The sequence below is a fragment of the Cryptomeria japonica genome, chromosome 6 (assembly GCF_030272615.1).
Source record: "Cryptomeria japonica chromosome 6, Sugi_1.0, whole genome shotgun sequence".
Classification (NCBI taxonomy): Eukaryota; Viridiplantae; Streptophyta; class Pinopsida; order Cupressales; family Cupressaceae; genus Cryptomeria; species Cryptomeria japonica.
The window spans coordinates 608,779,554-608,793,891 of record NC_081410.1 but is presented as its reverse complement, the minus strand read 5'-3'; the positions used below and the strand labels follow the sequence as shown (position 1 = coordinate 608,793,891).

Here is a 14,338-nt window from a genome sequence, read left to right as displayed (position 1 = left end):
CCTATCCAATAAGAAGAGTCCGGCTTGGAATTTGCTGTGCCACATCAGGCAACTACAGACAACAGAAAAGGACAAAAAATCCTAAAACCAATTTTTGTTTGTTTGTTTGATGCAGATTGTCTTTGGACCTTAGGGTGCTCCAACATCAAAATTTCTTCTGGTTTTTGCTTCAATGGATTGTATTTTTCACTTTTAACTCTTTTTATCCATGTTTATGCAAATTTTAAGACTGTTAAGTTTTTGTGGTTTTATTTCATTTTTTTGCTTTAGTTTACTATTTTTATGGCTGAGTTGTGATGGTTGAACTTGGATGACGGGACTCGCTGGGTTAGCAAATCTGGTAGATTCACAGAGTACATGGAAGTTTTTGTGGTTTTATTTCATTTTTTGCTTTAGTTTACTATTTTTATGGCTGAGTTGTGATGGTTGAACTTGGATGACGGGACTCGCTGGGTTAGCAAATCTGGTAGATTCACCGAGTACATGGATTTTGATTCCTGCTGCCTCAAATGGACTGAACTACCTCAGGAGTTGCTGAGTCTGGATAGGTTTGAGTGAGACTTGTCAATATGATCTACCACCTCACAGGTACTGATGTGATTGTTAACAAATAATAGTGGCAACTAAAAAATTTGTATGTTTTTGAGATGACTTTTGCCCAAAGGAAATAGGCGTCTTGGTTGCTGAATAAAAAAGTGATGTATGATTGAAATAAACCTTTTTGCTGAATACCTATTTTACTATAGTGGGGGATTACAAACTTGCTGTAAATATAATTGACAAATTTTTCTCCCTTCTGTCCATTGCATTTGAATAATGGTTTGACAAATTAGCATTACAAATGAAGCGTTGGACATGCAAAAATTGCATCAAAGACATATTTTCTGCTAATGAAAAGGCGTTAGAGTTTTTGTAGGCTCAGATAGATCTCATGGTTTCATATATTTTTGAATCTATGCTTGACTTGTTCTCAACCAATTATGATTGAACCAATTCTTTAACATCTCATTTTATTTTTGTGTTTTTGTTATGTTCAAAACCCTCTTAATCCTAAGTATAGTGGTATGGTTCAAGGATTATGTTATATATGGAATGCAGAAGGGATACGTGGGTTTTTACTATAGTGGGGGATTACAAACTTGCTGTAAATATGATTGACAAATTTTTCTCCCTTCTGTCCATTGCATTTGAATAATGGTTTGACAAATTAGCATTACAAATGAAGCGTTGGACATGCAAAAATTGCATCAAAGACATATTTTCTGCTAATGAAAAGGCGTTAGAGTTTTTGTAGGCTCAGATAGATCTCATGGTTTCATATATTTTTGAATCTATGCTTGACTTGTTCTCAACCAATTATGATTGAACCAATTCTTTAACATCTCATTTTATTTTTGTGTTTTTGTTAGGTTCAAAACCCTCTTAATCCTAAGTATAGTGGTATGGTTCAAGGATTACGTTATATATGGAATGCAGAAGGGATACGTGGGTTTTTCAAAGGAAATGGTGCCAACTGTGCCAGGATAATACCCAACTCTGCTGTGAAATTCTATAGCTATGAGCAAGCATCTAGGTAACCTTTATTTTGTTTCATGTTCTTGTTTTGGTTTAAAAATAGTGCATTTGTTTTGCTCTGGTTGGTAAAGGACACCCAAATTATTGGTTTATTCAAATTGACTTATTTTGTATAAAAGTTAACTTAAATTTCTCTTCCGTATTCTCTATGATTTATTTGCTCTTTTTTATATTATAGTACTGTTTTGCTGGTCTTGTGTTTAACAACATATATATGCATAAATTAAAAAAATTATCTTATATCATGACTGAAAACAATAGGATAGGGTTACATCAGCTTAACAAAGTACTTACAAGGAAAAGCCTTCCGTAAGGGGGCAGGAAAGATGAGACCTGGGCCTATGCTTAAAGAGGCACTCACTCCACATCCTTTTGTTTTTAGAAATGAAGATTATTCTTATGTATATGTTTTGGATATTTGACATTTTAATTTTTATACTCATTTCGGTACATATTCATGCTTCTTTTACTAAGTACCATATGAATTTGTATGTTTACATAGATGCATTAATTGATAGCTCAGTTATGTTCTTCTTTTGGTTGGTTGTTATTCAAATAGTGCCCTTTTTTAGGGGCAAAAATATTATTGAAATTCTAGTTATACCCTCCTTAACACACTTGCTTTTAACTTGCAGGGCACATATAGTTGATATGCCATATGAAAAACTTTTGGCCAAAAAAATTAACAATGATTTATTTTAGCTTAGCATTGTCAATTTAGTTCTGATACAAGACTACATTCATCTTTTCTTCAATATTAGATAGCAGCTTTGTGCCTACAGAACCTTGTGTTCTCCTTATTCTCTTTGTTTGTTTTGGTTGTCTATGAACAAATAGGATTTTGATTCTTGTTTTTGAAAGTATTCTTGATATTTGGAAAACTAGAAACTTGATATCCATGAACCCACATATCCCCTTGTCATGGCATTTGTTAGCTGTTCCTTCGGGCAAGGTGCCTTTTTTTTGACATGATTGTTTTAGAATTTGGCTTTGTTTATGTTTAACTTGTCTAAAGTTTTCTGCAGTTCGGGTTTATTGACCTTGTGAATCAGTATAATACTATTTTCTACTTTTTCAAACTTCATACCGTAAACATATTAATACAATTATGTGGAAGCACAATTACGCAACGCAGGTAGAACACATGATTTTTCGTGGAAATATAATTACGCAACACAAGTTGAACACATGATTTACGTGGAAACCCTTGTGGGAGAAGACCAGTGAACAATATTGCTTATATATAAAATCTTCTTACAACTTTGTAGGCAACAACCCACAAGAGACATCAATCCCCTCAATTCGTACAGCTAAGCACCAACTTAGTAAGAGACTCGAATCTCTTCTTCTTGGAGGCACCAACCCCCTATACAAGATTCCACTTTCTCAATGTTGCTACTACAGTAGATGATGGACAATTTAATCTTCTCAATTCTTCATATCTTCACATAAAATTCTATCATCTCTTTAAATCTTCCTTTACTCTTCTCTATAGATCTGTCATAAATCTCTCCTTTATATCTGCCTAAAAGATAACGTCGTTGTCCAAAGGCATTCCAAGGATGTTTCATGCATTCAATAGTTAAGACTATCGCTGTCCAAGAAGAAGCAAACAGTTCGGTCAAGAGTTAATTGATTATTGATATGGTTAGTAAACATGGAAGAGGTCTCATCAGGTATCTGACTAATTAAGTTTGTTTGCAAGGGACATGGCTTTTGAGATACAACTTCTCACGTCATGCCCATTCGATGCATATTAAGGGAGAATCATTGACTCACCAAGAGGGCATGCAGATTTGTTTTCATATATTCACTTCATATTTAGAGCGCTCAAGAGAGCCATAAAGCAGCCGAGTAAAGGTGGTATTTACCCACACATTTGCAAGGCTAAGGATGCACGAATAGAGAGTAAATTAAGCAGAGACGGCGCCAAGAGATGGCATGGTTATGAGGAGATAACACAGGAAGAGTGATCAGATATAATAATCAGATCTTTGACTGCTCAAAATGCATGGTCGTAAGGACAGTATTCAGGAAGAGTGATCAGACACAAGTATTAAGAGCAGATCCGTAACCTCTTAAACTGTGTGCAGAATCAGATACATTTATATATCAGAAACTTAATCATATTGATTTAGTGAGTATCCATAGCACTTGTAATAATTAGAAAGGAGTACATCGATTTAGTAAATCTTTATATACTTTAGCAGATATCATATATCAGTTAGAACTCTTCTATGCATTAGGAAGTTATTGCTACATCTAAGAAGTATTACTGCCAATCTATTAAAGTTACTCGGAGTACCTAAGGGACGATAGAAATTATATGACTTGTTCTTTTACTTATATTGTTCCAATCAAGGCCTTAACACAATAATCACAATTGACCCCTTTGTGCAAACAAGTTGACAGCATAACTTGAACAATAATAGGCAAAAATCCTGTAATGTCCCTTATTGATGGCTTGACATACAACTATATTTATGATCTTTACAATCTGGTTAATGATATAGAATTGACTTCAAACAAAATTCAACTTATAGGGACATGGAATCCTTTATCAGAAATTGATATTATTATTTGAATTTCTAATTATAATATTCCAAGATAAATTTGTATTTGAATCAGATGTAACTGCAATGTATTCGAGTATGAATGTAAGTGCAGAATCATACTAATATCACTTTGTTTACTCCCTTGGAAGTTGATACAAAATATGCCTTTGATCTTCTAGTAGTAAGATTGCTGTGTCTGATTGGTTTCTCTTTATCACGCGATGGGTGGATGAAAGGTTTTGCCTCAATCTATTTGTTGTGTCTGATCTCAATCCTTATGTTTATATGAGAATGGTGAACGCTGTCTCTGCTTATCAATACTTTAATCTCATTCGTCTACAGCCTTGCAAAAGGGTGGATACTCCACCTTCACCTGTCTCTCTTAGCAATCTGCTATGAATCAAATAAAAATAACCAAAAATCTGCCTTCTTCAGTTCTATACGTCCTCCTCTATGTATGTATTGAACAGATCTAATATTAATAGTCATGTCCTGTAATATCCCCCACAATTTTTTTTGATTTTTAAACACAATAAACACTTCAATGCACCTGTTAAGGTTAGGAAAGATAATCTCAATACTGCTGAAAGTAACCCTTTCCACCTTTTGATCACCAAGAGCCCAATCTGGGTGGGTGAGAGCATACAGTGTTGAGGGGATCGTTAGATGCTAGAAAATTGAAATTGATCACAAATTTGGGCAGCAAGCCAGCCCCTTCTGCTTCTACAGCGGGAAATGGAAATTCAAAAACTTCTTGGGGGCAATCTGCCAGGAACAAACCAAAACACTGAAAATGACAATCACTTTACCGCTTATGCAGCGGGAGGACTAGAAATGGAAAATTATTATCAACTCCACCGCTTATTTAGCAGGAGGACACAATACAATCGACTCAACCGCTTATTCAGTGGGAGAACAGTTACAAACAAAAATTACAATCACTAAAGGCGGCCAGCCTCTTCCACTTGTGCAGTGGGAATTATAGAGGAAAGCAAACTGAAACAGCTAATGGTACTACCATTTAGCTTTACAATAAACATCACATAAGATGGAAGAGAATAAGAAAGATACAAGCTAATACAAATACTGAACTATGAGAGAAGTACAATACAAAATATAAGAAACCACTATACCAAACTGTTGTTACAGAAAACGACCCGCTGCAACTCCACAACAGCCACCACGAACCACAACAAACACAATGAAGAAATCTCCAACGAAGCTTCAGCAACATTGAAGACTTGCACAATGCTCAAAGAGCCAGCAAACACCGAACACACACCACCAATCGCCCACACAAACACACCAAAACATGCCCAGCAGCACACACACCAAGAAATACGGCCAGAAAGGAGGGTATGGCCAGCAAGATGGTACGACCTCCTTGAAAAATCACACACCACACCAAAAATCGAGCCCTTTGAGGAAGAAGTCGCCTCAAAATCAGCTTCCAAACAAGACAATGCCCACAAAAATTGAACCAAGCATTCAAAAGATCCAACCATAGCTAGGAGTGATGTCTCACACTCGAAGTCTGCCAAAAAAACTAGGAGGTTTTCACCCTCGAAGAAGTTTGGAGTCAATCCGACATCACAATGATATAATTTTCTCTGAGATGTTCCAAATGAAGACCACACCCTGTATTTATAGAACAAATCTCCCCCAAATTCACTTCAAATTCATTTCCAAGTGAAATGAAACTCCAAACACATGAATGGGCGCCAAAAAGCAAAAGACCACTTAGTTATTTTTTAATAAAACATAAGTCTATCTTCAAAGTGGGCGCTAAGAAGCATAAAGGGTGTCATAATATAAGTTAAATTTGTCTTTTAAGTCAACCCCTTATGGCGTCAAAAATACTCTAACCAAAGACTAAAGTCCCTGCTAAATATTTCCCAAATGGGATGCCAAAGTAACACCATTATTTCAACAATAGAATATGATGCCAAAATAAAATATTAACTTAAGTCATTTAAATGATAAATGACTAAGTCCAATAAATTGCATTCTGAACTCAACTTTGCCCGCTAGAAATAAAACTGAATCACTGAGTCATCCCATAAGACTGCCAAAAATAGCCGATGCTGCCTGGTTCAACTGAAACCTTAAAAAATCATACTTACTAAAAATAGTAAGTGACTCATAGCTCCGTTATGGCACAAACTGGGACCAACTGTTACTTACCATAAATAGTAAGTCCACTAAAGAATAGTCAGATGAAACTGCATGTCATACTGTTCGAAAACTCTTGAAAAACCCAAAAAAATGTGCTATTCTGATCCTACTTACTAAAAATAGTAAGTATGCAAACTTCAACTGAACACGATGCATGTATCATTGCTGCGGAGCTCTTTGAAAACCTAGAAAAACTTCACAATCAGAAGTCCCAGGAAGATGGAAACCCTAATTCTGCCAAAAATAGCCTACGGGCCTCCCGAATAGGCTATTCTTCACCAGGAGTGATCATTGGCTGGAAGGGGACATTACATGTCCCTTCATTGGGACAGTTTATTCTCAATAATCACGTCCTTCACTAAATGATAATAAATTTACTTGTCATCTCTTCTTTTAATGACACCTTGCTATGATGAATAGCCCCTAACCAATCTGGTCGGCTAGCATGTTAATGTGGCTATGTATTTGTCTTTGAGTCACCCTTATGGAGTCTGCCATGAGAACTTTCTTCTAATCACCATTTTGGCCTTGTAACAGTATAGTTGTTGGTAGACATACTTTGTAAATTGGTTATTCTACATGCTGTTCATCAACCCCTTAATGAAAGCGTTATATTAGTTAAGGTTGACCACTGCCTTAGATAGTATGTAGTAGATGTCCTTTTTTCAATTTTGTTGCTTTTATCATATATGTATGATCACCTTATATTATGAAATGCTTGTCTTACTTGCTGGCTTGTCAAACTAACCAAATTGCATCCCTTTGACTGTGGTATACTTTGATGAGGATTTCTTATAGGATCGGGCTATGTAGTATCAACCTGACTGAATGGATTGCCTGTAGCATGATGAAGTCAATCCTTGCTTGTCATTGTGAGATTACTAACAGTTACTAGATTGCTCTTGTCAACTTACTTGCTCATGAAGACATGGATGAAGGTTGCTGACTTAAAGTTCAATCATGAGGCAGTTTATTAGGAGAATCAGGTTATCCTTTATATGAGTCTTTAATCACGATCTCTGTAAATCTTGTTTGGTATTGTAAGCTATCTTGATTTGTAAAGATAATACACGGAGCTTTCTCACAACATAACTGTTTGCTGCATATCAAAACCACTTAATGAAGACTGGTAAGCATCCCTTATTTTACTATTCTTGCTATGTACAATCATTGTTTCTGCTACTGACTAAATTAAAGGTGTCCTAGGCCTGCCATGCCTGAATTATCAATAGTTCTTTTTGCTTGTTTGGTTTTAGGGATTGGATGAGGGCATTACAAATCCTTAGAGATCTATCAAGGGTCATTACAGTGGTATCAGAGCTGGTGAACCTGCCAGCCTTTGAAGGTTTGTAAATGAGAGGGAGAGAAGACATTATAACAGGGAGATAAGAAGACAGTGGAAGCCTGCCCAGGCCTCGGCAAGTAAGACAACCTCTGATATCTTGGGTATCCACCAAGGATCATCATTGTATAACTGCCCTAACAGTCTTGATGAGTCGTGAACAAAGAGGCATAAACATGGGGGACAGAGGAGATATTACGGACCATATGGATCAATTCATGGCAGAACAACAAACCACTCAACAATGAATGGCACAATTGTTGTACAAGTTGACTCAAACCATGATAAATACTACCAACAATCACAATAATAATAATAACTAAGGTGGCAATAATGGAGGCAACGATGGAAATGAAGACAATTCAATCAACAATAGAACTTCAAATCATTGTGTTTTTACAACCAGTTCTAGACCCATGATACGTACTTTTCCACCCAAAGTGGAACATCAAGAAGGCAATGAACCTACATTGGTAGATTTACAAGATCAGCTCAACCAAGATTGGATAGATGGAGGATTGCAAACAGATATGTCTTTTAAAGAGTACAATGGACCTATGGATGAGGCACTTGCTCAATAGGGGTAATAGAGGCCATCACTATGATCTAAGGACAAAATTTGGTAAGCCTAATTTGCCATATTTTGATGGTTCCAAAAAACCACAACATGTGCTTGGGCTCAAAAGGGACACATACTTACAACGTATCCAATGACGGAGGATGAAGCAATCAAATATGTTGCCTTACATCTTGATGGGGTGGCTCTTGAATGGTGGTAACATGGCATGATCACCATGGGCCATGATCAAATTACTTCATATGTGGAGTTCACGGAAAAGCTAATAGAAAGGTCTGACAACAAGGATCCCGAGCTCCATTTCAAGGAATTGGTACAAGTAAAGCAATGGGGAACCATTGATGATTATATCGTGGACTTGCAAAGACTTTCCGCACTGGTTACGGACATTTCTGAAAGGAGGTTGATTGTTCTATTTATGGATGGCTTAATGGACCCTCTAAGGGGTTGAGTCAAAGCCCTCAATCCTAGTACACTTCAAGATGCATTTAAGAAGGCTAGGGATGTGGACTTAGCTACGACAAAGAACAAAATTCCATCAAAAGGGTCATCATTTCAAAAGGACAAAGTAAAACAACCTTTTCAAAAGGAATTGCCAAGAAGGAACAAAATGGATGAAGAAACTAGACAAGAGCCGAGGAAGAAACTTTTTTTCACTTGCAAAGAACCTTGGGAACCAGGACATAGATGCCTCGGCAAGGGGAAGGTTCATTATATTGAGGTTGTACTTGATAGTGATGAAGAAGACAAATCTGATCAAGGCAGTGAACAAGATGAAACAGAATGGAGAACCATTAAAGGTAAAAGAGCCCCCACCTAAAGAAAAGAAGGGTGGTGTAATTGCCACTATGACTAGAACTCCAAGATTTAACTCCTTCAAGGTTCGTGGTGTATTGCAAGGACAAAAGATAACATTGCTAATTGATAGCAGAGCTACGCATAACTTTATTGATTCAGCCTTGGTTGCCAAAAAGGGACTTCAAATAGTGGAGCATGAAGGGTTTAGGGTTTTGTTTGAGTAAAGCACCCTTGATCTTCAATGTGCTTTGCTCTCTTTGGAAATGAGATTTGTAAGAGTATAATAACTCGATTTACCATATAGTAAGGTAGTACGTTTACAAGTACTTTCCATAAATCTTCAAAGCTGCTTTGATTCTTCAGTAAGTACTTTTGTATTTTGGCCTTTTTATTTAAGAAACCACAGGAGAGAGATTTTTGAAGTACTACACTATCCATGGAATAGCATCAGCACCATTTATTTTGAAGACATACTCTAGTGTAGATTTCTTATAAATAAAACACTAGTATAATCTGTAACATAGTAAATAAAGTTGATTTTTGGTGCATAAATAAAAAATAATATTTTAATATGTATTTGTTATTTTCCAATGAGATTATATTATTTCCACATATATTTAGAATATAGTCAAATTGATTGTAGAATATAAGAGATTTTTATGAACATAAGCATGAATAGTTAGTCATGTTTCTTTCAATAAAAAAATATCCATGCTTCTAAAAATATACTAATGATCCATAAAAAAAATTAAGAAATGGCTGAGCTCTCCTTTCCAGGCTTGCTCCTTGGATGATTTTTTAGGGTGATAATCACCCATTATAAGTGAGCGCTTTAATACCCAAGAACTTTAGAGCTTTTAGAGATAATACTAACCTCCTTAGTTAGTTGTGAAAAAAAAAATGCTCGTTTACAATATCAAAATGTCATCTTCTTGAATGTATTAACCTTTTGGAAATACCTTTTTAGCTTATACTATTGCCCCTTAATGGACCTCCCTTTTCTAAGACATGATAAAATTACCTCTTGATTATAAAAGTAAGTACTATCAAATGTTATCAATCTTCTAGTCATGCAAACTCATCCAAGGATTTATCAATTACTCCATCGACAAGATAATTAATTGAAATTGGATCCTTTATATATGACAATATCTTAGATGCATGATAATGTAAAATGAATGTCAACTTCATAATATAATTATCAACAAGAAAGATGTCCCTTTGTCTCCTACTTCACACCCAACAAGCATTGCATATAAAATGTCAACTCAATAAATTTATCCTCCCAATGTTGCTAATGTGAGCATATAAGTCACACCAAAGAATACTTTGTACCATATAGCATATGTGGCGATAAATGTAGGAGAAAAACTATGGATGCTTTCTAAAGTAGTTTAAAGAAAACTTTATTGGCATTAGACTTAGAGATTTGAGTAAAATAACAATCATTCAACTAGAGATATGAGTACTAATACTTTAATCTTTTTCTTGAAAGAAGCATGCTTATATCAATATCATAATCGTGGTTTATGACTAGTCCCTTTTATAAATATGAATCAATTGCTAGAATTTTGATGAAATTGCTTTATAAGAAACCCTTTATCAAGTTGTTGTGATTTCATAGAGTTTGTTTGTCAAGGAGAATATTCCTATTGTCCACATGTGAGAGAAAGTGACTAGCGACAATAATTCCACAAATATTCTTTTTGTAATTTGTGTTATCCATCAAGTCTTCATGCCCCCATTAGGATATTGACCTTGAGGAATACTTACCCAATCAAGCAATAATTAGCTCATAATAATCTATTTTGTGGGTATTATAAGATCATACAAAATTGCATAGAAAACTCATGTAAGAATATTTCTTTTTAATTTTATGAAAAATTCTATTCTCAAGAGCACACTATGCTAGTGTACTCCTAGAGAAAATATTTATTGGTTAGCAAGCAATCTGTACATCTTTAATGTTGGGAATATAATCTTCCCTATATCAATATAATGGTCATAGATTACAAGGCTTTTGAATGTTGTTGCCATGTACCTAATGGTTTAATCTTAATCTCACCTTGGAATAGTAAGATATATTTCACTTACACTTTGAACGGGCTCTAATATTAAACTGGATAATTAACATTGTTTGTCAATATTGTTATACCCAACAAAAGCGCCTAATATAAAAAAAACATCATTTCTTTAATAAAGCTTTTTGTATAAAATTAGAATTGCTTTTACAAGTTTCTTTGAATAGTCTCATTATCATTGGTCTGCATCACTCTTTTGTGTAGCATCAAAGAAACCCATTCAGCTAGAGACCTCAATCTAGAGAAATATTTCTTCTTTGTGCCAATACCATTCCTTGAGAGGAAGTGGGAGATACTACACTATAGTGGGAGAAATAACTTTCCTTATCTTTCAATCTGTGAATGGGTTGTCCGTTGTGCAAATACATATGAACATATATTCAACATCAAACTTAGCTCCAGTATCAGTAATCCACACAACAAGGCCTAAGAGGCATGGAAGGTCACAAATGTATTAGCTAGTAATTAATCTGCATGACTTCTTGATTCCATTCACTGTGAATGAGGAATACATTGCCCTATCTCCCTATCCATCAGATCATCTTGATTCAGCATGACTGATCAACAAAAATGGCACATAGGTCCACTAGGACTGGTGGACGTACATAGCTGAATGGCTAAAATTTAAATGACAATAAACTTAAGAGAAGGATTTATCTCTAAAGCAAGTGCCCAACAAGACACATCTTTTGAGATTTTGTAAAGACACATTCTCTCTCTCTCTCTATTATATAGAAGGTGAAAAATGCATTCCAAGCTTTCTCGAATGAATCTACACCTTTCTCAAATTTTAAAAAATGTTGATGTTAACTTAGTTCAAACATGATGATACAAGTAATTCAAGAAAATAATTAAATAAATTGAATTTAAACATAGTAAATGATTTGCACAACCTAATTGGCTCTGATACCATATTAGAAATTAGGATCTTAGGATACTAATTATTATAAAGAAAATATAAAATGAATTAAATGAAAACCATAGAAGGATTTTACACATTACACAAGATACGCATAGGGAAAACCCTTTAAGATAAGAAAACCCCACAAAGCATCATTTTATTAAAACACTTATAAATATAGTCTATTAAAAAATAGACTGAATCTGGGGACACACTCTAGATTCTTCCACATGGCCAGTAACACCTCCTATGCATAGAGATATATTTCACTACAAGTCTCCAAATTCACATACTTTAGACCTCCTTAAATATAGGAGAAAGGGTGGCAAAATATCTTAAGGGGTATTGGTCACATCCAAAGCAACCATTCATAAATAATAAACAATCTAGTCTTTATTATATTATTTATTAGAAATTATCAAATTGTATACTTAATAATAGAAGGTTTTATAACCTTATATTCTAGGACAATATATAAATGTTATAAGAGTATGACCCCTTGATAACATTACGTTCTAACACTATGTCCTATATGTTCGAATTGTTTGTATGGATTCTATGCCATTGCCTGATGTATAGAGGTTCATAGATTCATCAACAAATTTCAAAGAGTGTGGGATACCTAGGATGCTGTTGCTGCTATGCCAGGAATGTCAGACGAGATTCCAGAGTTGAAATTTTTAATTATCACCATTTTTATGTCGTGTGTATTCTTGGATGACCTTTTAGAAGTTCTATTTTTGAGACTATATTTTGGCCAAAATCTATTCTGAAGTTTCATCTTTTAGAGGATGTATTTTTAACTTTAAGACATTTTTATATTTAGAGCTTGGTTGATTGCAAGCAAACTATTTTTAGTGTAGGAATTTCAATGGTTGCATTTTATTTATGTTGAATAAATTGCATGCAAAATATTGTAAGCTCTATAAATAAATTGTTTATGCACATAGATGGGATATAGTAATTTTATGCCTACTTACTGCTAAAATTACTGTTGAAGCTTTTTGTGATATCGTGTGCATGTGATTTGGAAAATCAAATAGCTTTCCTTGAATACAATAACCTCTATTCAGTGTGTTGAATCTTGTGTTTGCTCCATTTCAAGTTTTGCATTGTATTCGTGTGTTTAACTCTCTGCATTTAGCTACAAAGTGTGATTGTGTGTTAGCTATTGTAGTGTTTGCTTTGGAGATAATAAACAAAAAATCTCTCGTCTTAAATAGAAGTGCTGAATGGCCTCGTGCCTTTGTTCGAGAGCCAAAAAGACAGGTTATTTCCATTGCTTAGAGTTCTAAGTTCTTAATTTGCCTTTGCTTGAGAGCCAAAAAAGACAGGTTATTTCCATTGCTTAGAGTTCTAAGTTCTTAATTTGAAGAAAGTCAAATTCTAACACATGCTGTTCAAGTTTGTGTTGTCTAGAAGAGGACAAATTAAAATGCTAACAAGTCCCACTAAACCACTTTGATCATTTGAAGGCTATAAGCATTTTCTTTCTTTCTTTCTTTCTTTCTCATGCTTTCTATATACCATATAGCATGCAGTGATATTCATTTGCTGGTACAAGTCTTGGTATATAATTTGCAAAACCTTTATACACTAAATTATGATCATCTTTTGCAAAAATAGTGAAACAGTGTGACTGAAATCATGTTTCTTTGGGTTGTGTCGATGATTTAAAAAAATGAATGTTAAAAAGTGACTTGGACTCTATATAAGTTGTCATGTTCTTTTACATATTTATTGATTTGTTCTATGGTACTGCTTTGCAGTTCAATCCTTTGGCTTTATAGACGACAGACGGGAGATGGTAAGATACTAAGAAATCTGTACTCAAGGATTATCAATTTATGCCATTTATCTTCAGCAAAAAGTGAATTTGGTTCTGACAGCTGATTCCAAAAGTAAAAGAGCTTTATTGTACACATTATTTGGATTTAATTTATGATTTGGCATGAATGGAAAAAATGTTCATATCAAGAACTTTTGTTATAGTCTATACCAAGGTACTCTATTGACTAGTCTACATATTTCTAGGTTTCTTATTCATTGGTTTGCATTAAACAAACTTGTGAACGAAAGAAATTAAGCTAATAGGACCAGCTTACACCAGTTGTATTTTACAATCTCAGAACTTCATTGTTCATTCATGCTTGAGTTTGCAAATGAAGCTTCCTTTGTTGGTCATTTTATGTAAGTTTTTATTTTATTTTTGATTATAATGAGGGATCTGTAATGCTTTCTTTCCCCCAAAGTTAATTATTTGCAGTGGATTTAGATACAGTTATTACTAGAGTTGAAATAATTTAAAATATATAATGTTTATCGCAATAGATA

General features: G+C 34.5%; 1 protein-coding gene across 2 annotated transcripts in view; it reads left to right on the top strand.

The window, feature by feature from the left end:
* LOC131055013 (mitochondrial adenine nucleotide transporter ADNT1) overlaps positions 1-14,338 on the top strand; it is an 89,306-nt gene that overhangs the window by 41,245 nt on the left and 33,723 nt on the right. For both annotated transcript variants that reach the window (XM_057989615.2, XM_057989614.2), the window contains exons 3-4: positions 1,410-1,573; positions 13,774-13,811. In XM_057989615.2, coding sequence (XP_057845598.2) covers positions 1,410-1,573; positions 13,774-13,811 — 202 coding nt within the window. The remainder of the gene's footprint in view (positions 1-1,409; positions 1,574-13,773; positions 13,812-14,338) is intronic.